This window comes from Seriola dumerili, unplaced genomic scaffold (assembly GCF_002260705.1).
Source record: "Seriola dumerili isolate Sdu_G_001 unplaced genomic scaffold, Sdu_1.0 BDQW01000362.1, whole genome shotgun sequence".
NCBI classification, from domain to species: Eukaryota; Metazoa; Chordata; class Actinopteri; order Carangiformes; family Carangidae; genus Seriola; species Seriola dumerili.
In genome coordinates this window covers 1,219,886-1,243,793 of record NW_019174617.1, presented here as the reverse complement: position 1 = coordinate 1,243,793, position 23,908 = coordinate 1,219,886, and the positions used below count along the sequence as shown (strand labels likewise).

Genomic DNA, 23,908 nt, shown 5'->3' with positions numbered 1-23,908 from the left:
TGAAAGCACAGGAAAAGCAATTTTTAGCATGTTTTCAGAGTGTTTGGCAAAAATAGAAAATTTTAATTTGCACTTCGCCCAAAGTTTCTCCTCAATTCATAAATGATTTTAAAGTGAAAGTCTAAAATTAAGCATCAAGAGAAACCAAACATGCCTTTAATTGGATTTTTTTTTAATAATTTTTCAAAATTCAAGAATCAGAGATGATAACCAACACCTGAATGTGAACAACCAAGCTGAAACCATGTTTCTCATCCATTATATTGAACTGGAAATCTCTTAAATGGATATCTGATGGTGTTTCTGTGGCAGATAGTCACAGAATCTTAATGACAAATTTCATGTAATAATACACATTTAGTTAAACAGAGTTTGTGCTCATCTAAATTCAGAGTGGGTATGGGGTGGCAGACAAATTACATAGAAGGTGAACACTGTCTTTCAGTAATAAAATAAAAAAATAAAAAAGTTTAAAAAAATAAAATATGCATTTCAGCGGATCTGGAGACACCTGTGGTAACTTGTAGTCATAAAAGCCATTTTAATAGTGTATATTTCAAATTTTCAACCAAAACGAAAATGATTTTTTCCATTTTAATTTATGTGTATTTTTAGTAAGAGCACTAAAGTTAACAGTGAAGCAACTGTTAACTTGTGTATTGAATGAGTCCCTGCCTTTCAGTGTTGCTGACTTCACTATATAGCAAAAACTTGACAATAAGACATTTTTTTAAAGAACATAAATAGAAATCTAAAGTCTTGGAGACCTTTTTAGTCTCCTGCAAATGGGTAAGGCAGCAATAATTTTATATTGTGAGGTGTGCATGCCAAATCAAGCTAGCAAACAGACAAGCTAGCTAAATTTGGCTAATTTTTTGCTTAAATTATTTTGTTATTAAGAGAAAACACTGAACATGATGGTGCAACCTCCACTGAAATATTGGGCAAGCGGAATTAACGTATCATTAAAGCTTAAACTGGTCAGTAACACTGCATGTAAAAGCATTTTGCAAAGTTTATTAATATATTTATACTGTACATTAAAATTACATTTGGTGGCGGCCAGTGCAATTTTAAAAGTGGTGTGCCACAGGATCATTTGCTAAAAAAAAAACACTGCCAGTGGATACAATTAAAGGTTACAATGTTAACTGCTATAAAAAAATAACAAATAATTATAAATAAATACTCATCTCATGTCTAATTAAATATGCGACTATTAGCCACCGTTAACGGCTAGAGGCCTAAAACTTGCTCTTCTATTTTGTATTGGATATGCACATACAAGTATTTTAATTCTTTGTTGTAATGGCAGATCCTGCCACTAACAATTACAAATATGAGGGAATGCTATTTAATGTGTGCAACTACATTAAACTGTTCTTGGAGCAAAAGTGCTACGAAGAAAAGGTAAATGCTTCACTAAAGATCAAAATAATCAATACTTTTCAGATGAAAGACAAAACAGCCTTTTTAAAGTAAGTGGAAACATAAAAGCATGAAGCAAGCAGTTTGGAGTATTTCTGGAAACTTCTGAGGTTTGACAGCTGAACATATTTCTGTAGCATTCTCAGACTTCAGAAGAGCGGTATATAAATCATGTTTTGTAGTGCTTATGTCAGCGCCATGTCCAGCTGAGGTCTGCGTGACCTCCAATGTCTCCTGCACCTGTTTTCCACATCCCCTTGTGCATCGGCATCACTTTATATATCCGAGTTCAAAAGCAGTCTTCAGGCTATGACCCCCCCGCCCCCCGACATGAAAGCAACTTTATTAGTCTTCATGTGCATTGTGTGCTCTTTCTTTGTCAGTCTCCACACTTTTCTCTGTCTTCTAACATTTCAAACTCACAGTACCTTTCTTCCTCCTGCTTATTTCTCTTCCTGCCAGTCATTGTTCTTTGCATTGCGACCGGTCTTGCTCAGCACCAAGCTCAGTTCATTCAGCAGATTGGACGGTATCACACCCTCCCCGCCCAGAGTGGGTCTCTTGCTGGTGATTTTACAGCCACTCTTAGGGGGAAGAGGCAAAGGCATCGGCTGCGAGTGTGTGGACAGGGACGGGGACGGGTAAGGGAACTGTGGAGGCTGGCCAATATCCACAGAAGATCTTCTGTGTGGGACCTCCGGGGCTTTGAGCAGGTTGTTGTGCAGACCAGCATCCATGGTGGTCTCCCGGTTGCCACCGCCAAGAGAAATCCTCCTGTGGATCAGTTGTGGGCAAACCTGGCCGATACAGATGAGTCAACTTAAATGCACGAGTGCTAACTTTAACATATTTTAGTAACAGGTTATTAGAATTATTTTGGACATTTTTCTTCAGAGTGAAGCATTTAAAACAAGTTTCAAGCCAAAGCACTGAAAAGCGGATCCTCTGCCTCTTCAAATGTAACATTAATAGTAGCAGAAGCCAGTGTTAGCAAGGCAAAAAAGCATTAGTTAAACAACTTAAATTGCTCATGCACAGCTATTTAAGTGTACTGAATGTAGGAAATAACTAGCTTAATTCTTGAAATGATTGATTTAATGATAATAAATAGATCATAGTTTTTGCTCAGCCATGTTAGCAAATAAGAAATGTTATATAAGTAAGCAGAAACTAAAACTGGCACAGCTTTCCTCACCTGTTTGCTGCAATTGATGCTTTCAGTCACAGCTGCTCCTCTGGACAACTTGTTATCTGCAGCTTTTTTTGAGTTAACGGTCTTCGAACAGAGGTCAGAACCGTACTGAAGACACACAGCCAACAGCCCAAATTTGTGATGGTTGTTGAATGTAGACAACAAAGACAGTTTGTGTTAATATATTGCCTCTTTAAGTGATGTATGCTTCGGATTGATACTCTCCACGTATATACAGGCACACACATGCAGACGGTCGATTAGCAGAACATGGTGTACGCTGTAGTTTTCCTTTTCAATTAATTGTATTCACAATTTATGAGGGAAAAAAAAATGGTTACTATGATAAAGCAAAGAAGAAATAGTGGAAAACAGGATGTGGAAGCTTAAACTGCTGTTTTTGGACAGAAACACAAAGAAACACAAGCACCTTTAAAAAATGAGGGAAAGTCAGAGTGTGACAAATCTCTGTTCCACTGCAGCTCTCTGACTGAATTTTGGTCTCTGGCTAAACTTTCTCTTTAACAATGTCTTCTTTTACATCACTGTGACCCCAAGACCTATAGAACTGTCTCTTTTTAACAAATCCTTATTTCATCACTGCCGCAACCTGTCCTTGGACCTTTACACCCTCCCCCCAACCCTCCAACACTCACCACCACCACCACCACCATCACCACAACCCATTCCACCTTGCTTCAACATGAGGCCCTCCGTTGCCAGTTGCTATGGAAACTGCCGGAGCACAATGCTCTCTAACAGGTAAGAGAAAGGAAATCAAGAACACCAAAGTGCTCTCTGTCTACTTTCTCATCTACACTTTCTCTCTGCCCTTCCCACAAGTCCTGTGTCCTTCCCACAAGCCCCGGCGTTGGAAGCTGACAATCCTGATATTTAGCGGATTTGGGAGGAGAATCCTAATATTTTTAGCCGGCTCCAGTCTGCTATAGATTTAGTCGCTGCAGAGCTAAGGGCTTCTCCAAAGAGCAGAGAAAAGTCACTGAGCCAACTGAAATAAACACCTTGAAACACTTAGAAACAACAGACAAAAATTGGCTTCTCCTTTAGATCCATCTCTCCCTGACAATGTTGCCCTTTTTACTTGCTAACCCAAACTAAGGCACAAAAAGGCTTTTACAGTAAGCACCTGTGATAAACAACACTGTGCTGCAGATGGGCTCCCATAAAGGAAGCCGAGCAGCGGGCTAATACTGACGAAATGTGCTGAGCATACAATACAGAGCTGGGATTTCTCTGTTTGATCTTTCCGTTTAGGATGAGCGTGATGTTCACGTTATAGTCATTTACTTGGAAATGAGCAGAGAATAGACACATGTGCTTGGTCTAATGAGGAAACAAGATGCTATTCACTAAAAAGATAGCAGCAATGAGTGTGAGAGTGAAAAATAATACAAAAATATGACACATTCGTTGCTGTTCTCCTTGTGTTTGCTTTGTCTTGCATTATTTATGTCATATGTGCTGTGTCAGCGACTGACAGCGACAACACTTAGCTGTATCTGGGGGCTAAGTACCACAATGCGATTGTTACAGTCGCCTTGACCTTATTCTCACAGCTTTTCCACATAAAATGATTTATGTTATTGCTGAGTGACCTCGAAAACTTTACAGTTCTTTCCCTGTTTATGTATTTCATCTGCCTAACAGCACAATGGAAATGGATGATTGGGGTAAATATGATTTATCATATCTCCTTGTTCTGAGATACGGATTGTAAAAGATGATTTATTCAGGCTGTAATCAAGAGTATTTTTTCGACCATATAAGGAGGGAGGATATGTCCACATCATGTGTCACATTCGCTGGTATTTTTGGTTTGCAACATAACTATAAAAATGGTTAGAGAAAGGGGACACAGACTTGTCTTGCACTCCCTAAGTAACTGAATGGCTTGAGCCTTTACTCATTACTTCATCAAGCTCCCGAATGAGTGAATTCCTCAATCTTTGCTCCAACATCTCTGTTGCACATCATCTTACCTTCATCCTGATTATGTCCGTCACCCAGCTGAACTGCTCCTCCCTCTTCTCGCAACACAAATGCCTGAGGAGGGAAAACTCACTCACATCACTGATTTCCACATTGTTTTTTTCACAGTAATTTTAAACTGCCGAGTGGATTCAGTGAGTCACTGCACTGGACACAGTTTGTTCTGAGGGGACAGTTCATTGATCACTGTAAATAGAATTGACGATAGGTGGGCTGACTGCCATTAACTATGATTACATGCATCTGCATGGGGAAAGTATCCCTTAGCAGCACTGATTAGTGCTGAAACTAACAATCTAGGATGATGGTTTAAATAATGCCTGTCACCTGCTCAGATTTATACAGTATTCTGTTTGGATTTGAGCTATTTCTGGTGTGTCGTGTACTGTACTGTACTGTACTGTATGTACGTTATTATTAAAGCCCTTTGAGGCTAATTTCTGATTTGTGAATTTGGGCAAAACAAAAAGGACTAAAATTGACAATATAACATCTTCTTTTTTCTTTGGCATAGAAATGTAAGCACTTGCTAAACAATACATATTCCCTTTTTTATTTAATTTTTCTCATCTCATCTGTTTCTTTAAATCATTTAAAAAATGGTATTTGGTAAACATAGATCAAAATATGCCTTAATCAAGCTAGCAAGATTAACAGTCTACAGCTATGCTAACAGGCTGTATTTAGCCACAGCAGTGCTTTGAGCTAAATGCTAACATCAACATAGTGTCAGTGCTAACAAGCAAATGTTTAACAAGTATAATCTTTAACCTGTTCACTGTCTTAGCTTAGCATGTTAACATGCTAACATTTGTTGATTAATAAATGAATTATTTTAGTCCGGACCAAAGTAGTGAGCTGATCAACCAAGAGCCTTGTTGTTAGCATGACTGAAAAATAAAGCCTAACATCCAACTGTGACGGAAATGTTCCCATCCTGTTCAAAAAGGTCTTATTTTATTAACTTCATTGTATGTTATTTCACTTCCTACCTGTTGACCAGAGAGAAGCCTCTCACCATGTGACCATCAGTAATACTATTTAACCGGACCGATGCTCCCATTACTAACCCACTTAGATCACGACGACGTGCTTTAACTTCAACTTTATAACTCTCTTCCACTTGATTCTTTCTGTTTTAGAGATATTTTGAGTGGAAAGTATAAAAGTCAAACTCATCAATGATTGAACAGGAGGACTTCTGCATGGCACTCACCATTGTTGTTTATCAGTGTAGACTGTGAAGCCCCAGCTGTTGAAACGAGAAGGACATGGGTTAGATTTTGAGATTTCGCTTCTGCAAACTGAAGCTTACAATTCCCTGTGCACCAGATTCTTTTGGAGACAGAGGTTATAAACATGTTTTTGTGATGTATCCAACTCAACAATAAAGAGAAAACTTGGTGAGAAAGTATTGTTAAAGATAGAAGCGGGTCAGAACCTTTTCATTAAAATGCAAAGAGGAAAAAAAAAGTTCACTACAAATGCTAGGTGCTAAAGAGTGGAGTTAATTAAGTTAATCAGTGCACTTCCAGCCCACATGTTTATGCATGCGCAAGCCTCCGTATGCTCTGGGTTAAAGTATACAATACACTGAGCGCATGTTGTTCACCTTTAAGGTTTAATTTATAGATTAAATTTAAGATTGTTGTATACTTAAAAACGCATGGATATGTGTATATGTGTGTGCATTTGTGAGAATTAACGTGGACAGAGGCAGTATAAGGTGAAAAGACCACCTTCCTGGAGAATACCTCTCCCTGAAACCTTTCACAGCTGTGGCTGAACAGGAGCAGAGGAGTGGGGGAAGAACAAAGCGAAAGAGGGGGCAGAGATAGAGAGCCCGCAGCCTGGAGCACCACTCCTGTGAGTTAAGGCAGCCGATCCAACCCCGCAGTAGGCCGCTCACAGATAGACCTCTGCCTAATGAGGTACTGGAGCGCTGCCTCTCCTAACCCTCTCACTATGACTCTCTCCGTTCTCCTCAGCACTCTGTCTTTATTTCTTTATTCAGCGTATCACTTCTCCCACAGCCCACTCAACAGTATATCTATGATACCACGCTGTATCATTCTTTCCTTCTGTCCCTCTTTCCCTCTCTTGCTTCATCTCCCTCTTCTTCCCTCTTATCCACTTTTTCTCCCCTGAAGGACTGCGTAATGCAGACAATCGCTTGCTGGACTCATTTTTCACGCTTCCCCAGACTCGAAATTCCGACATGGGGAAAATTATGAGGAATTGTAATTGGGTAATGTGAAATATAGGGTTTGGCTTCTCAAAAAATTCCCTCTTTGTTTGACCAACAAGAACTGCTGCACTTTTGCCATGTGTCATAAATTATAATAATAGAAGATCATTAAAATATAACAGCGGCGGCAATGTTTTCAACCCACAGTAGCAGAGTTTGATAATTTGTATTTGTTAAAATGCAATTACATTTAATCAGTTTCATTACAGTGAAAAATAAGATGGGGTCAGGAGTGGCTTGGGCATCCCAAACTTTGAGGGGAAAGAGAAAGGGCAATATATCTTTGGGGACTATTAGCTCAGACACAAACTGTTGCACATGTGCACAAAATACGCTTGAAAAGACAATAGCGATACTAAATAATCACTGGTTCTTTTTATATACACAATAGGGGTTGATTCGTTAAGAATGTGTAGCAGCTGTTTTGGTGCTAATGAGTCACTATATGTTTTCCAGTGAAATGACAAAACATTGTTTGACTCAAGGCAATATTTATCGCACCACAACATATGCAAGGAGGGAATGGAAGTTTAAACAAATGGCCTGGAACAGTAGTAACACTTTAACTCAAGGACCACTTACTAGCTTCTTGCAGAGCATTTAACTGCATCTCACTGTCTTCCACAGCAGTCTGCTTCGTTGCAAAGGTGATAATGTGACAAAAAAAAAAAATGCTGATGAATTGACCTAGAGTTAGCCCATAACTTGTCTTGTCAATCTTCTGTTTCCACATACATATTTTACCCATGATGTGAAAAACCTTCCATGATTCATTTTCTATTATTTACGGAGGCCTCTTTAATTCAATCCCTGACCTTCATGTTGAGCTGAGAGCATATTTTTTACTACCTTATTCTTGCTCGTAGCCTTTTCTTCTTGCAGCGAAAAACGTGCATAGTTGAAATTTCCAAATACATTAGATTTATTACTTTCTTTCTCCAATTATTTAACAGCCCAGTATCAGGCCTCAATGGTCAGCAGCACATTCAAGTTTAGTCAAATGTAGCTGCGCTCATTTATTTCAACGGTGTTGATGAAAACTGGAAACATGGCGGTGCAAGACTATTATTTAGATAATTTTATTGCAGAGATTTTAATTAATTTTAATCCCTCATTCACATACATTCAGACACTAGAGATGTATCACGCACGTGGAGTGCAGATTACCTGGTTGGAGGTTTGAGCTTTTTCTTCAGGCCTAGGTAACATTTCAGAGACTTGAGCTGGATCACTTTCTCTGCTTTAGTGCTCTGCAAAACAAAAAACAAACAAAAAAAAAACAAAAAAAAAAAACAATTGAATATTTTGGATAAATACATGAAGGAAAAAAACTAAGCGAGAAACACATTACACTCAACTTAACAAAATAAACCAAGATTTTAAAAAATGCCGGCAAATGATCTGTACTACTTCACAGCATCACAGCACGACAATCAATCAACTTCTTTCAAGCAACAAAGAAGAAAGTAGAAGAGAACAAAGCCAGAAAAATATAAGTAATAACTTGAGTCTGACACCTACACATCACACTACCCACTCCGTCTCCTCCAACACAATTTGCACTAAGTATAGACCTGACAATAATTGTAGAAGCCAAAGATATCAATTAGATTTCATTAACACTTCTCATTTCCTTTGCATTCATGCAGTAATTAGCCACATTCGTGTGCAACCTGATATTTTAAAAAAGCCTTCGGAGAAAGCCCCGCTAAAACGCCCCTCCCTACAGGCAGAATTACTGCACTTCCATCAATTATTAACACTTCTTCTCACTCCTTTACGAATCCCATGTTTCAGCTGCAGAAATGTGCTGAGAAGAAAAGCCCTCCAGGGAAAGCACTCTATTCTTCCTTTTCAAGAGAGAGTGGGAAGTCCAGTGCCATGAGTGTGTTTTATATTCCTCCTTAACGCCAAGATTTGGAACCCCGAGACGGACATGTCGCCAGGGATATGAAGCACAGAGAGTTTGGGTGGAGTTCGATCTGTGTGGTTGCAGTCATGCAGGCTCTGTTTTAACACATTTTGGTATTCTTAAGCAGCTCTATAACCTTTTAAATTCCCTCGTGATACAAGGCACGCTCTGCTCGCCAGATAGTTTGCGTGTGCATGAGAAAAATCCCTACGGTGGCAAGTGTTTACAGTAGATGCGGCAGTAGATTAAGTCGGAAATAAAAGTGTACTCACTTTGATATCTCTGTAGAGCAGCAGCTTCTCTGCACGTAGTACAACATATTTGTCTTGGAATTTGTGCCCCGACAGCAGTTTGGAGGATCCATCATTGAACTTCAGATGGTCGCCTTTAATAAACTGCCTTTGGTCTGCTATAACACAATGACATCAATTAAAAGGGAATATTTTCTATCCGCGCAAAGCAGAAGCAGTAGACGATCAACTGGTGCGGAAAAAAATCAGTCAGTTTAATCAATACTTTGATCAACACAAATTTTGATAACTGATTATAAGTAATATTAGATTATAAGAGTCATAAGTCATTTATGAAGAAAAAAGCTGTTTAGATTGTCAAATGTGATGGTTTCACTAGTTGTTCTGTTGTATGCTTTTTTCCTGTTTTTTCAGTTACATAATTTAAAGATGTCACGATTGGTTCTGGGAGCTACTCACTGTTGTATAGCTCCATGGATAACTATGTAAACTGTTTGTCCATTGCTTTTAGCTAACAAATATTTCAAATGCTTATGCATTACTATTTAACTGTTTACAAGCCATTGCCAATTACTTTCAATGGAAAGTTGCTGCTATAAAGCCTGCTTGAAAAGTCACTTAATGTCGCTAGATGATGTAATACACTAATCAGCACATTTTATGACGTCATCGTGTTGTATTCGCATTCAATTCAAATCTTATTTGTATAGCACCAAATCATAACATATATTATTTCAAGTCACTTTACTAGGTAAGGTCAAGACCTTACAATATTATAGAGAGAAACTCAACAGTTGCCACAATGAGCAAGCACTTCAGTGACAGTGACAGTGGGGAGGAAAAACCCCCTCCCTTTTCACAGGAAGAAACCTCCAACAGAACATTTTTTTAATAATGACATCAAATTTTTTCCAATTAGTTGAGTGGAAAATCTTTCCAAACACCACTTGGCTGCACCCTACCCCTTGGGGTAACAGTTGGTTGGGAATAACTGGTATAGACTAAACAATTGATAGAAAAAAAAAGTAATCAACACATGAATATGTAATGAAAAAAAAAAAACATCAAAAGAACTGACAACGACACATAACTAGTACAAAAGCTGTATAAAAAAAAAAATAAAAATCTGCATTAAAAAGCATCATTTTCTATGACTTTGTACCATCAATAGCATACTTAACCTTTCCCACCAGCCACTCCTTTGGCCCCTGCAAACTTCTTTATAACAAGAAAAGCTGAGCTTGGGCAGTCCAAGGTACTCCACTCCAACACCTGCTCAAGAATCTTCTCACTGTGGTGCAACGGGCGCTCTGTTGAACATTAAAACAACATCGGGTCAAAGGGAAGGGAATAATCAGCAGGTACAGTAAATCTGCGAGGAAATAGCAATGGTCAAACAACAACGCTTAGAAAAGTCAACCACACACAGCAAAGCTCCCTTCTGCCTTCTGGTCATACATGAATTATAAATGCATAAAACAAAATCACAACCTCATATCGTAAAATCCATGACTAATTCTAGTTAACCAAATAACAAAATTATGTTGTTGTTCTCCCCATTTTCATCACAGAGTAGTTTAAATTATCTCTAGCATATCAGGACCTGATTATAAAAACACACTCATGTGCAAAATAGACCTATTATCTCTTCCTAAATGGTGAACAGGGTACATGCTATCAGCCAAAAAAAAAAAAAAAAGCTGATAATTTGTGTACCACCACCCCTGCTCTGATGCCTCCATCTCTACACTCCCCTGTTTTTCATAACCGAAGGAGGTAAAAAGAGCCACAATGGCATAACTTATTCATAACAGTGAGCTTATCTTCTCTCTGGAATCTCTGCAGACCCAGGCCATGGAATTAGTTCCTCATTTCCCAACAAATATTAGCTCCCCTTTTCTGCCTATTGTCCTCGATAACAGTGTTTATCTGTAGCTATCCCCCAAAATGGCTAATTAACGCACTTTCCCTCCCTTCTTTATGGTTTTATGAGCAAAACCTGTCACGCTACTGCCTTCAAAATAGCTTGACTGTTTACTCTTCCACAGACATATTGTCTTGGCATGGAAAATATGCTGAACTGTCAGCAAATATATTCAGTATTCAACACACCTTCATTTTTAGAAGAGGACAGCCTGCCCTCTGTAACTTTGCGAGGAGAAAAACAAACATAAGAGCGTGGTGTAAACTCTCAGTGAACTGATGAAAAGTGCACAGGGACCGCCAGCTAAGCAACTTCACGACAAAGCTCAACTTTGACTTCCCCTTGCTCGCTGCTTACTGTGGTATGATCAAATGCGAGCGTGCGAGCGTGTGAGGTGCCATCAGCGCATATTAATGCAAGATGAGGTGGGTCAGTTCCCTAGGTTGATCATGCGAGTAAGATTAAGGTAATTTATGACATATGATGGTAAAGATGATTAATTAATGTGCATATCATCAAACCGACGATGCTTGGCTAATTTCCCAGTGTGCTTCCATGTTCACAGAGACTGCTTTATTAGAGAGATAGCATAGTCTTCTAATCACGAGGTCCTCCGATGAGAGGAAGTGTGATCTTTCTATATGCCCTGCATGAGAATAGCCATTTAAATGCTGATGTGACACATCAATCACAAATTGGATAAACTTTAAATGTCGGTGGAAAGTTTTTAGCTGTGATCATTCAACAGGTGTCTAATGATAAGAGAAATAAGTTTTTAGCGTGCTTAACATGAGCACTTTTAGAAGTGTACATCTAATAGTACGTTTTTCCATAATACATCATAATACATTGGAGTTGGAGCCACAGCTGATATAAGTCAGTAATTAAAGCAGAGGCTGAATTAAAAAATTGAATGAGAAAAGAAAAAGGAAATTACATATCACGCTAACTACCATGACATGTTGAAAAATATGAATTAATTGATTGTTCATAAACACAGTGAAATGAGGACAAAACTACAGACTACAATGGCAAGGGAAATCATTTTCATGAAGATGAGTGTATAGAAACACAATCACATTTGTCAGGTCTCTGTTAATCTACTGCAGCACTTCAATTAAAGAATAAGAACTCCTTGACTCGAACAAAAGAGAAGAATGAGGTATTCATTCCTAAAGATGCACTTCTGGTTGATTAAAATAAAATGCTTGTTTAATGTCTTCAAATGGATTCTAAGAAATGCTATTGAAGTTGCTTTTGCAGCTACTATGAGTAGAGTAAATAGACATTTCTAACGCTTGTTCTTTGATGTCATCATGGAGGAAGTGAGTTTACCCCAAAGCATATTTTGCTAATGCTAACCCCTAACCCTACACAAGAGTAGAGTTACTCTCAAGAAGGATATGTAGAATATACAATTGCTGGTTTCTAATGCAAGTTAGTTGAATATGAACAAACGCCAGCAGAAAACAAAATAGTGGTCAACAGCCATGTCTCAAAACTTTATGTGCTTGTGAACCTTTGAAGTGAAGTAAGGTTCACATGTTTGGAAGTGAATGCAGAAGTACAACCGAAGTGTGATGTTTTCGAATTCGGAATCATCACTGTTTGAAATGTAGTGTTTTCAGGGTTTGAATCGGTATCATGAGGTGACTCTCAGAGAGTCCTACATACCTAGCTCTCCATTCTCAATGACTTCAAAGGTGGTCCAGAGGTCATCACCGCTGAAGGCGACGTTCTTCGTGCTCAACGCCGTTTCAGCGAGCTCCGTTGAGCACATGCTGGGAGAGACCTACCGCGAGCACAACAAACAGATAAATTCATACCTCAGCAAACAGCACAATGAATAAAAACAATAAACAGAAAAAGAACAAAAGCTCAAAGCTCAAAAGATCATAAGCTCTCTCTGTTGATACCGCTGCCTTGAACCATCTCTCCCTTTTGAGCAGCCACTCAATATTTAACATGTCACATTTATTGCAAAGATATTTGACTCGCAGGCATATCCACGCCGCACTGATTAAATACTTGCTTCTTTGTCAAGTTATTAGGTGTACCTGAAAAGCAAATGTGCTGCCTTACTCCAGGGGGAGAGAGTGGAGTATTAAAGTCCAACTGTGCTGCTGAGCGTTCCTCTTTAACCCCATCCCTATTCTGCCGCCGCCGCTGACCTGAAAGGAATCCGTAACCTACAGCGGTCTACGTGCCTTGTAAAACGCAATTACTCACACAATTAAATCAGACATTTCTTTGATTAGTTCGCTTTTGATTTATTTCAGTGGTGGTAATCCCATCAGGTTAAACCACGGATGTCTCGGCCCTATTCTATCAACCTCTCCACCTCTCATTCTGCCCACCCTCATCCCTCTTCCTTTCTCCTGCATCACCTGCCTTCATCCCACACTCGGTCTCCCCCCTCCCCCTCCCTCTCCCTCTCCGCTATACCACTGAAGGACCTATGGGAAAGCAGGCACACACATTGACAACATGCCTGTTGAAAGCACAGATGCGCACATTAACACACAGACACACACAGACCCACACGCACACACGCACACACACACACTTATACCTTGATTAAACAGCAGTTCTCTGGCTCTCTCTTTTCCAGGTACACCTCGAAGATCAAGTCCCCAGCTGGAGAGAACTGAGGAGGGAGGGAAAAGGAAAAAGGAAAGAAAAAAACCCAGTGTGAGACAGAGAGATCAGCTGAATTACAAAAGCAATGGGTTGGATTGATTGGCTTTTCTCCTAAATTCCTTGCTCCAATGTGGCATGAATCTAAATGGAGAAAAGTGAGAGAAATGGTTGGAGGATTTGTGGAAACCAAAGGTCGTTTTTGGAGCTAGAGGCAAAGTAAACCCTGTAGCGATTATGGAATGCCAAACCAGGCTAAATAAAGAGAACAAGTGTGAAACAGAGACACTTGTAAATGTGGAAGTGTAGGGTGTATGTTTCACCTACACTAAAACTGAAATGCTTTCCTCAGGTGTTTGTAGAAAGTGAGATTTCCTTGCGTTTTGTTAAAATTATAAAGCAGGTGCTATATTAATACTGTGAAGGTATCAAAGCGCTCAGTCCACAGAGAAAAATGCACGCAGCCTGTATTCAGGAACTGTGCCTTAAAACGAGCCGTCATGACTTCCTTAACTTTGTGATGTCACTGTCCCCAGCCACACCCTAAACCCTGCCCACCTGGACCCACCATCCAAGCCTCGCAGGATTTGGTTTCTCTTGAGTGTTCGCCTGAAATCTGCTATATTTCTATTCAATCACTCAGAAAACAGTCAGCCAATCAGAAGAGAGCTCTCAGAGCCTCTCACCTGATTGGCTCACCAGAGAGGAGATGTAAAATTACATTGATATGGTTTTGGTACTTATAACCACACATATATCTTCTTATGGGGATCAAAACTTCAGATAAAACACAGGAAAAGTGTAAAATATGGGACCTTTAAAGCAAAGTGTCAGAATGAACCCAGCAGATATGTAGATCTAATGTCATCTAATGTTAAAACCTTTATAAAATGTTGCCTTTCTGTAAATGAATTACCATAATGTCTTTGATTTCTAGTCATCTACTGATTTTATATTGATTTCTGAAAGCTACATAAGCTAATCAGTGCATATTAAACAAAATGTTAAAGATTCAATACACCCCAAGTTCATGAAGTTTCTAAACCTTGGTGGCAGTAAACAAAAGTTAAACAACATTAAAACACTAAATTGCTTTCTTGAGAATTAGATGAGAGGATTGATACCACTCTAATATCTGTCGATTAATTATGATGCTAGAGCCGGGAGGCAGTTATCTAAGCCTGGCAGTGGTAAAAGAAGCCTGGTAAAGAAAAGGAGGGAAACTGTTAGCGCTGCTCTTTCCACACAAACAAACAAACAAACAAATAAATAAATAATGAATAGGCTTATCATGTAATCCGTACATAAACAGAAATGCAAAGAAGGTAATTTGTGGTAGGCTTTGCTGTGTAACTGCAAACCTGTCTAGTTTAGAGTTTGTTTCTTCTTGTGTATGTATTAAGCAAAAAAAGATTTAACATTTCATTTACTTGTGCCTAGCTTTAGAGGTGTTAACTTACCCAAATGTTTCACCTGCAGATCAACAGATAGGAGATGACACAGTAAATATAAATTTTAAACTAAATGTAACCTCTGTGAAATTAAAACAAAGAGTTTTAGGTGCCTGACATTCAAGAGGTATGGTCGTCAGTATAAATCACCTTTCTCGGCTTCCAATTAAAAACTTTTTGGTGTGAAAAACCAGAGAAATTAAGCAAGAGAGTCAAAATGTAACTTTCTTTTTAGCTCATTTGAGGCACTAAGTCCAAATTTCTGGCAGTCTAAGGGGAGTGGTAATCCATCTCTAGAAAATGAACAACTAAGTGAGCACGAAAGGTTTCTTTTCCTTTGGCTATCTGGAAATTACAGTTACTTTTCCTTTGTCATTTTAATGTGCAGGTGAATTGAGGTCCATTATTGGCTTGAGCTGGGAGAACTATCGTATGATAAGAGGGAGGAAGCCACTTCTGACTCCCGTGGCCCTAAAATGACACAGAAATTACAGTCATTCAAATCAATGGAGCGAAAGCTGTAATTGTGAAAATGTCACACACAGATATGGGACCATGCTGGGTTTCTCAGTACACTCTTCCTCCTTCCCTTTCATTGTTATGTGATGGGAAGAGGACCACGCACACTTTACAAATATAGCATCTGCACAGTCGAAAAGAAAGACGGGAAATGAAGATGCCGACAAATTTCCAGCAAATTACAGCTGGCCAATTTGGCCAAAAAGGATATCACGATAAAAATGTTCATATCACTCAATATAGATAATTATTGATCATTTTTAGTGACCTTCTTTGTTTTTCCTTGTACCGTTTGGATTTTTTGTCATATGGTGTTGTTGCTGAGTACTTCTCCATCATCGACTGCCTGTGGGTTGTTTCTTGAGATGTAGCAGATGGTGGTCGTGACTGACATGATGTGTAATCCATAGGGTGATAAAATAACTTTGTTGTATTCCCGCTTTTGGTCAGGGCAGTTTTCCTGCACAGCAACGTTGTTTTGATATCAGGCAGGACTCAAAGAAACCAAAAAACTACCACACTGGCTAAACGTCACCGGCTGCACTCACTCTCTCCCTCCACGCTTTTGCTGTTGTTAGTGTCACCCAAAATCACACCTGTTAAATTATTGGCGGTTTGTCACTCGAAGCACGCTCCATTGTCAAGGGATATGATCGCCTGTTTGTTGTGAGCTGGGGAGGGAGCATGCTTGAGGTTTGTTCATGCAACTGTGAAACTATTGGACTTTTTATCGAACTATTTTCATATTCAGATTGGTAAAGTGTCTGTCAACAGTACACATCTCTACTGTTTTAATCACCCAGGCCTAAAGATAATGCAACAAAAATAAGTGTTACACAGTTTTACAGCTACCAAGGTCATACTACCTCTGCACTCACCGTGGCTGTAAATTCAGGTATTAATTTTGAAGTGCCACTTCTAACTTAGAAGGCATGACATTGCTTTGCACCTCATTATATCACTGATTTACTTACTCCCTAAGTTTAGCCACCCTATCCACTTGCAGGGTGCAGGCCTCCTTGTCATTCTCTGCTTTTAAAAAAGGGAAACAGATTAGATCAGACCCTTTACCTGCAGGGGCCGAGCCCTCTGAGACAAGCTTCCTGCGAGTGTCAAAAGCGCATATTGTCTTGGCATTCGAGAGCAGACTCAAGAGCCATTTGTTCAGTAAAGCCTACATCTTGTACCTTAACTCCTACCTCCTCTGTTTGGCAACATCCGCACTCTAGTTTGAATAGTGCAATAGTTCAATTGTAAATCTTCTCATGTCAAATGCACCACGAACCACGAAATCTGTGTGCTTTTAGCCATGCTAGAGTCATCGCTCCAGGGATGGTAGGGTCAGTGTAGCTGGCAAAGGCACGAGTCCGAAATACATTTCTTCTGGAAAGCCACAGTATTTTTTCTCTGTCCTAACTTATTTTCTCTCTGAACTCTAGTAGTATTTCTCCATTCACACAAGTTTCTTTTTACTTCTCCAGAGTAAGTGTCTCTCCAAAACTGTTGACATTGACAACACTGCACATCTGAATCTAGAAAAAATGCTTAAGATAATTATTTATTAGCTGAAAAAAAAAAAATCCAGTAGCAAGCAGTGCTCCAGCCTCAACTGAGTCAGTTAAACATTATCATGCTGCATTTTTATATACAAGTGTTTATGAGAAACAGAGTAAAAGAGAGGTAAATGTTTAGTGCCGATTAGCATGTCACCATGGTAACCTGCTAACATTAAATGCTAAACATCAGCATGTTAGCATTCTGATGTAATGCCTTTAATAAAAACTACCATTGTGCCTAAGTACAGCCACACTAAGCTGCTAGAATGACTGTAGACTCCATTTTGACATCAGCAACCCAGGCATCAGTTTGCTTAACTTCACAGTGATGGAAGAAAGAAGAAATAACTGACCTTCCTGAGCTTGTCAAGTAAAATGTCTCAGAGATACAAAAATCTACAGGATGAATGAAGATGATTAAAGACATTGTTTCACCACCATCTTCAAGACTGTCTGTAAAGAAAAGGTATTTTTAATCTAAGAACCTGAACTGAAAGAGACTTTACATCATTCCAATGGTCCACTGAATGAAAAGCCAAAGATGATACAGATGATATATAAACCTGAGCCATGAACCACTTTAAATGAATGGATGAATATCGTGGACATTTCATGTTACAACATTAAACTTGCACTTCCAAATCGGTCGTTACAATGACTGGGTTCGATTGCTCTGCTGCTTAATAATGTTTACTAATATTTTAAATCATCCCTAAAATAAGCTTTCCCATTATCTCGACAGAGAAATCTTCCCCATGCTGACTTTTAATTACGCTACATGATTATATTTAATGTCTTTTTGTCGACTACAGTTTTCCTCGGTGCATAGCATAAAACCTGCCAAAATTCGTATCCATAGCCAAAATGCTGCCCCAATTTTCACCTCTGACAGCTTTATAATAGCACGGGCTTTCTGCTGCGTAACCCTCCTGACCCACAGCAGCAGACATGTTCTGAAAAGTCTATGGACAAGGTGGAGAGAAGTGTGTGTGTGTGTGTGTGTGTGTGTGTGTGTGTGTGTGTGGGGGGGGGCATAAACAACTTACTTCAGATTTCAACAACAGCAGCGGCATGTGATTAAATTTTTTTTTTTCCAGTTATCCGAACCAAATGTTTTTCTCGGCTGAGGCATCCAGGCATAAAGTACCTGCCGTAAAGGTTAACAGGAACAAAGCCCTTTTTCCTCACCTGCCTGCTCCTGCCCCCCCCCCCCCAATCCAGAACCCCTTTATTTTTGCCAGAAAAACAGGAAACCTGTTCAAATGAATCCCTGATTTGAGACACCTTGACGCATGCGGGCAAATCAATATACACACACACACACACACAACACCCATTGGTGATTTGGGTTCTGTGGGTCGACTTACTGTGGTGTCCTTCTTGTCGTTCCAGCGTGTGATGAAACTATTCTCTCTCTCCATCTGTTGCACCTGGTCTTCATTGACCTGTTGGAAGCATCACAAAATAGCACGCACGCATGCACAAACACGCACAGACACACACACACACACACACACAATTCAAGTCAAACTCAGCCAAAGAGAAACTTTCGGATCAAGTTAACTGCACTTGAGAAATATTAAATTGCTTCATGGAATCATAAAGCCGTTTTTCAATAGTAATATTAATTTCAGCACTTAAATACAATACACGGAAGACCGGATTGAACCAGGAAAAAGGTATCATCACGCAAACTGTAGAATTGGGTCGTTCAGCTGACACTCCTAAAACTAATTTCAAAGGAGGAAGTTGGCTGTGAGTGTTTGACACAGCTCAGCACCAAGTGAATACTCTTTTCTTTCACGAAACTCTGTGTGGGAAATGACATTTTTTATTCCAACTTTTTTTCTTTTTTTTTTTTTTTAACATAATTATCATTTTCAGAGAACAATTTGCTTTGTTAGAGTTATACGAATGGCAGAGAAGATTGGGGGGAGAGAAAAAAAAAATTCACAAACTCATCGTGTGTGTGTTTAGGCCTGATAATGGGCCCCGTCGACGACATCCAGCACAGAACTGGCGCTTTAATTAGCGAGACGTCTCACTCGTTTTGTGTCACAGCGTGTGTATTCACCGCTATTGGGCTCATGATTGGTTGAGCTTAATGGCTATTTGTCATGCGAATGATGGCGTCTCGAACCGATTTGGAGTGAATGCTCCTCCTTTAACGTCAGAACAAGAGGGATCCAGGCGTTCCGCTGGGAATTAGCAGTTGCTCTGTGCTGCGTATCCCATAAGCCAGGCAGCTCTCCAAGGGTAACATTGATCCCACACCCCCGCCCGTCCACACATCAGCAAAGTCAAGCCTATTGTGGAGATTTGGCAACAACAGTTCTGCTCCCCAGATGGTTGAAGTAAGGGAGTGTAAATAAAGTCATGCCTGCAGCCTGGTTTAGATATGCAATATGGTAATATCTGTATGCTTTGATAGCTGTTTATTTATAGCTGTTTTTTCCATCATTGATCACTGATTGGACAGTCAGACAGACAAATCCAGTGGACCAAGCACATGAGATTGGATATACCCTATTCCTACTGTTATGAATATAAGCAGAAATATTTCATGGATGACTTAGATAATAGGTAAAACCGCCTGTCACAGGTTAGCTACAATGCCAATGAGGAAGTGATGCAAAGCCAAAAAGTTATTATAATACACGGGTTATGGTAAATAAAGCTGGGCAGTATAAATGAGAATACATAAAACTATGCTAAACTATATTAATTATGGATGGTAGTGGTGTATGCAACATGTATGTACTGCTGTTTTTTTGTACATCAATACAGTATTACTCCTACACACTGTCAGCCATCAGTCACTCGTATTCACTTTGGTAAGTAGTTTTAGTATTGACATTTTTTGTCTATCAAAAACAGAGTAGATAGATAGATAGATAGATAGATAGATAGATAGATAGATAGATAGATAGATAGATAGATAGATCACTGACAGGGAGGGAAAAAAAAATCTGATTTTTCTACCATTATATTTTTCTTCTATCAAAATGGTACCTAACATATAGAACAGAGGCATAAGCCTGGCCTCCTTTCGCCTCAAGCGAGAGATGTCCTGAACAAGATTCCAGTGTTATTTTTTGTTCTAGGTGACCTGTTTTTTTAATATAATCTCTGTGTTTTCTGGAGATGTGTGCCGTCTGTGTGTGCAGAGCAAAGTCGGCGAAGACACCTGTTTCCATATTTGGCCGTTAATTCTGCCAGCAATAACCTGAGCAGAGTAGCACCAAGTATACCAACTGTTCTTTCTTTTTTTATGAATTACATAATGCGTGTTTATGCAATAGAAATTGGATGTTATCTAACTTACAGGTGGACGATATCATGTAACCACACTCAGCTCAGCCTTCTGTCAACCTCATTGTCTCCCAATCAGCTGCTCTCCACTTTCAGCGCTGTCAAATGGCAAAAAAAAAAAGAAGCAAACAGCACTTTTGACTTACACTGAAGAGTGTAATGTAGTTGTTGATGAGGTCATGCACCACGCTAATTTCCTGTGGGGTTTGTCCCCGAGTCTGGAACAAGCAGGAGGAGAAGACGGAGGCCAGTTTTTCGCTCGGCATGTGGTTGATGTGAGAACACTGCTGGATCCTGAATCACAGGGACGAGACATGTTTAGGAAAAAAAAAAAAAACCTCTTTCAATCTCTAATGCCCACACATACTCCACACTCACACGGACTTTAATGAAATGCGAGGCCTCAATCCAAATTCAGCAAAGGGCCAATAAAGTCTTCTCTAAACTATTTCCATCATTAACATAATGCAGCTAAATCACGACTATCCACAGCAGGTTTCCGGAGAAATGAGGTGTAATGTGCGTGTCAGTGAAGGAGACATTAAGACGGCAGTGTTTGGATTTAAATGCAACTGCGGGTTGACTTCTTGTGTGGAATGCTGACACTGTGGATTGTACACAGCGTATGTGCAGATTCCCACTATGTACATCAGGGGTTCCACCTCCAACCTGTAATGTATTAGTAGACATTTCTACACATAAAGCAGAGTAACAGTGCTATTGAATGAAATAAATTACTTTCAAAACAAGCCCACACAGCCAAAAATGCTCGAGTTTATAACGTAAGCACGATTTATCTTATGGACTTCAACTACTGTATGTGTGAGGTTTTAATAATGAGCCACTTGATTCGTCTTGCTTTGTAAATCCAACAAAAGGTACAAATAGTATGGAATCGATTCATCATATTCAACCTAAGGGCGCTGTTGCTTCAGTGACAAAAAAAACTAAAAAAAAAACAGCCTTTTCCTTTTCTGCTTGCAATCTGAAGGACCTGCCACCATCTCAGCTCCATATACAACTACAGCATCCCCGACTAAATTCAATTTGATTGTTAAGATGATTAAAAAAACTCACACACATAACAAAGGAGCGAGTGGGTCAGAGGAAAACAAGGGGGGCGACAGGCTAATCAGCAGGTGACAAACAGCAACCCTAAGGCGACTCAGGCCGCGGGACCTTTGAGTCCCTGTACTTGTTCTGTCTGATGCTACAGAGCTGCACCTGTTCCATCAGCCACAAATTCATTCAAAAACGTGATGAAGATGCAGACTTTTTAAATCTTTTTTTTGGCTGTTTTAATAGAGTCACAATGCATCATTTGGCATCAGAAGGGGGCTGTGTATAAATAAAGCGATCTGTTGGATCTCTACGTCGCATCGAGTGCCATCAAGTTGTCGCAAAAGTGGCTGCACTGATTAAGTTGATTTTGGACTTTATCACATCAAACCAAACAGAGATGGATCACAGTTAGCTCAGCGTAGCGCAGGCGAAGGCCCAGAAACATTTTCTTTCTGATGACAGCAGCACAAGAAACAAACCAGACAGAGATACAAACAGGCACAGAGAGAGATAGAAGTAAAGCTATATACAGTAGGCCAGAGAATATAATATGAGGTGAGTTTTATAATAAAGGGTTAGTCATACAGCTGTCAGGGGCCTGTTGTGTTGTCCGTCCAATTTATTGCGTTTCCTGTTTATTCATAAATATGGGAAGTACATTGTTCAATGTTGTTTTGGCATCTTAATCTCCTGGTTTTAATGTTTTGAAAACACTTCACAACATGAATGTCCCCGTCAGGATATTAATGTTTACACAGACAGGGAGCATGACCTTGAAAAACCCTCTCTAGTATAAGCTCTAAACGCATCTCATATTTGAAGCCTGTGTGTGTGCGTGTGTGTGTGTGTGTGTGTGTGTGTGTGTGTGTGTGTGTGTCTGTGTGTACCTGTACAGATGTTGCAGCAGAGCATCGAGGGTTGACCTGTTTATCTTTGGCAGACTCTCTATGAAAGTGGAGTATTTCTTCACTCTCTGCCTCTCATCCTTCTCATCTGTAAACCCACACAGATGAGGAGTACTTGAAATAATGCCAAATGTAACAAACTATAAACGGAGACATGACCATGAACACAAAAAGGAGATGAGGGTCACACTGTACTTTTTGTATTATTTATAGAACATTTAATATTTTTTCCATCGGTAGTGATGAAATCGTGTGTCTGCTGTTCAAAAACAGCATAAAGCAAAAAACATGGACTGTATATCTTTGAGACATTGGCATATTTTGTGTCACTCCATGAAAGTTTACACCTAACATACCTAGGGCAGACACCCAGTATGGATAGAGCTCCTTGGTCAGCAGCGCGTCCTCGGCTTGGGTTAAGAAGCTCTTGAGGGTGTCTGTCACGTCCTCCAGCTGGTGCTCCTTCTCTCTCAGCTTCACATTACGGGCACTGCGGGTGAAATCCTGCAGGAGCAAGGCGACTCTACCAGGGTCCCCGGGCCTCTGGTAGACCCCCTCTTTGCATAAACCTGGTTGCACAGATCGAAGGATGGGTCAGATTCCTAGTCATACTGTGACTGTCTGATGATTAATACCCTCTAATGTGTAGAATCTGCAACAGCAAATGACAGTAGATAGATTTCTATATGACTACATACAATTACAGGGCAATAACGGACCTTATAGACACTTTGACTTGTGGGATGTAACAACGTTACATAAGCACATTTGAATCTAAATTGCCGGTAGAACAAAATTGTCAGTGCAAGGTATATTAACCTTCTGTATCACTTTATAGTTTCACTCAAAGTTAACTTTAATGCCAGTCCTTCATCGCAATGCACACTACTTATCATGATATACGTCCCCCCTTTTGCATTTATGAGCCATTTCTCAGGCAACAGGCACTATGTAATGTAGATTTGCTGTGGTGTTTATATTTTTGAAGCAATCCTGCAGTAATAGTACACTGAAAAGTTAAGACTACATTTTCTACATTTCTAAAAAAAAAAAAAAGAAAAAAAAAATATGGTGAAAGTAGAGATAGGATAATGTCACAGCATTATGCTAGACAACATTAGAAAGCATGAAATTCTCATCACGACACAGCACACTGGATGAATCAGCTCCTTAAGGGGAAATCATAATAATAGTCCTGCAGAACTTATTTTTTAAAACTTTTTCTCCCCATAAATTTAATGCATCTCACCATACTGAGTGACAAAAGCAATGCAACTGTCGACTATAATAGGGACTCCATTCTTAGTCAGCTGTTGGTCACTGAGGGCCTTGCCATCTGTGTCAGCGGCCATTGTGATGGCAGAGTGCCACAGTGCAAAGTCCGTCTTGTTGAAGCCATGGATGTAAACTGTTCTGTTAAAAAAAATAAAAAAAAAAAAGATGAAAAAAAAAGAAGTCATTATTTATGAAGAACCTCGTAATATAATTTCCTATAACAGTA

General features: G+C 39.5%; 1 protein-coding gene across 1 annotated transcript in view; it reads right to left on the bottom strand.

The window, feature by feature from the left end:
- Positions 1–786: 786 nt before the first annotated feature.
- arap2 (ArfGAP with RhoGAP domain, ankyrin repeat and PH domain 2) overlaps positions 787–23,908 on the bottom strand; it is a 112,299-nt gene continuing 89,177 nt past the window's right edge. The window contains exons 20-33 of the mRNA XM_022760736.1: positions 23,657–23,820; positions 22,764–22,976; positions 22,390–22,495; positions 20,587–20,734; positions 18,496–18,573; positions 13,538–13,612; positions 12,640–12,757; positions 10,223–10,351; positions 9,063–9,199; positions 8,046–8,128; positions 5,847–5,882; positions 4,621–4,684; positions 2,624–2,728; positions 787–2,225 (exon numbers count right to left, since the gene is read on the bottom strand). Of these exons, the coding sequence (XP_022616457.1) occupies positions 1,872–2,225; positions 2,624–2,728; positions 4,621–4,684; positions 5,847–5,882; positions 8,046–8,128; positions 9,063–9,199; positions 10,223–10,351; positions 12,640–12,757; positions 13,538–13,612; positions 18,496–18,573; positions 20,587–20,734; positions 22,390–22,495; positions 22,764–22,976; positions 23,657–23,820 (1,810 nt within the window). The 3' untranslated portion in view covers positions 787–1,871. The remainder of the gene's footprint in view (positions 2,226–2,623; positions 2,729–4,620; positions 4,685–5,846; positions 5,883–8,045; positions 8,129–9,062; positions 9,200–10,222; positions 10,352–12,639; positions 12,758–13,537; positions 13,613–18,495; positions 18,574–20,586; positions 20,735–22,389; positions 22,496–22,763; positions 22,977–23,656; positions 23,821–23,908) is intronic.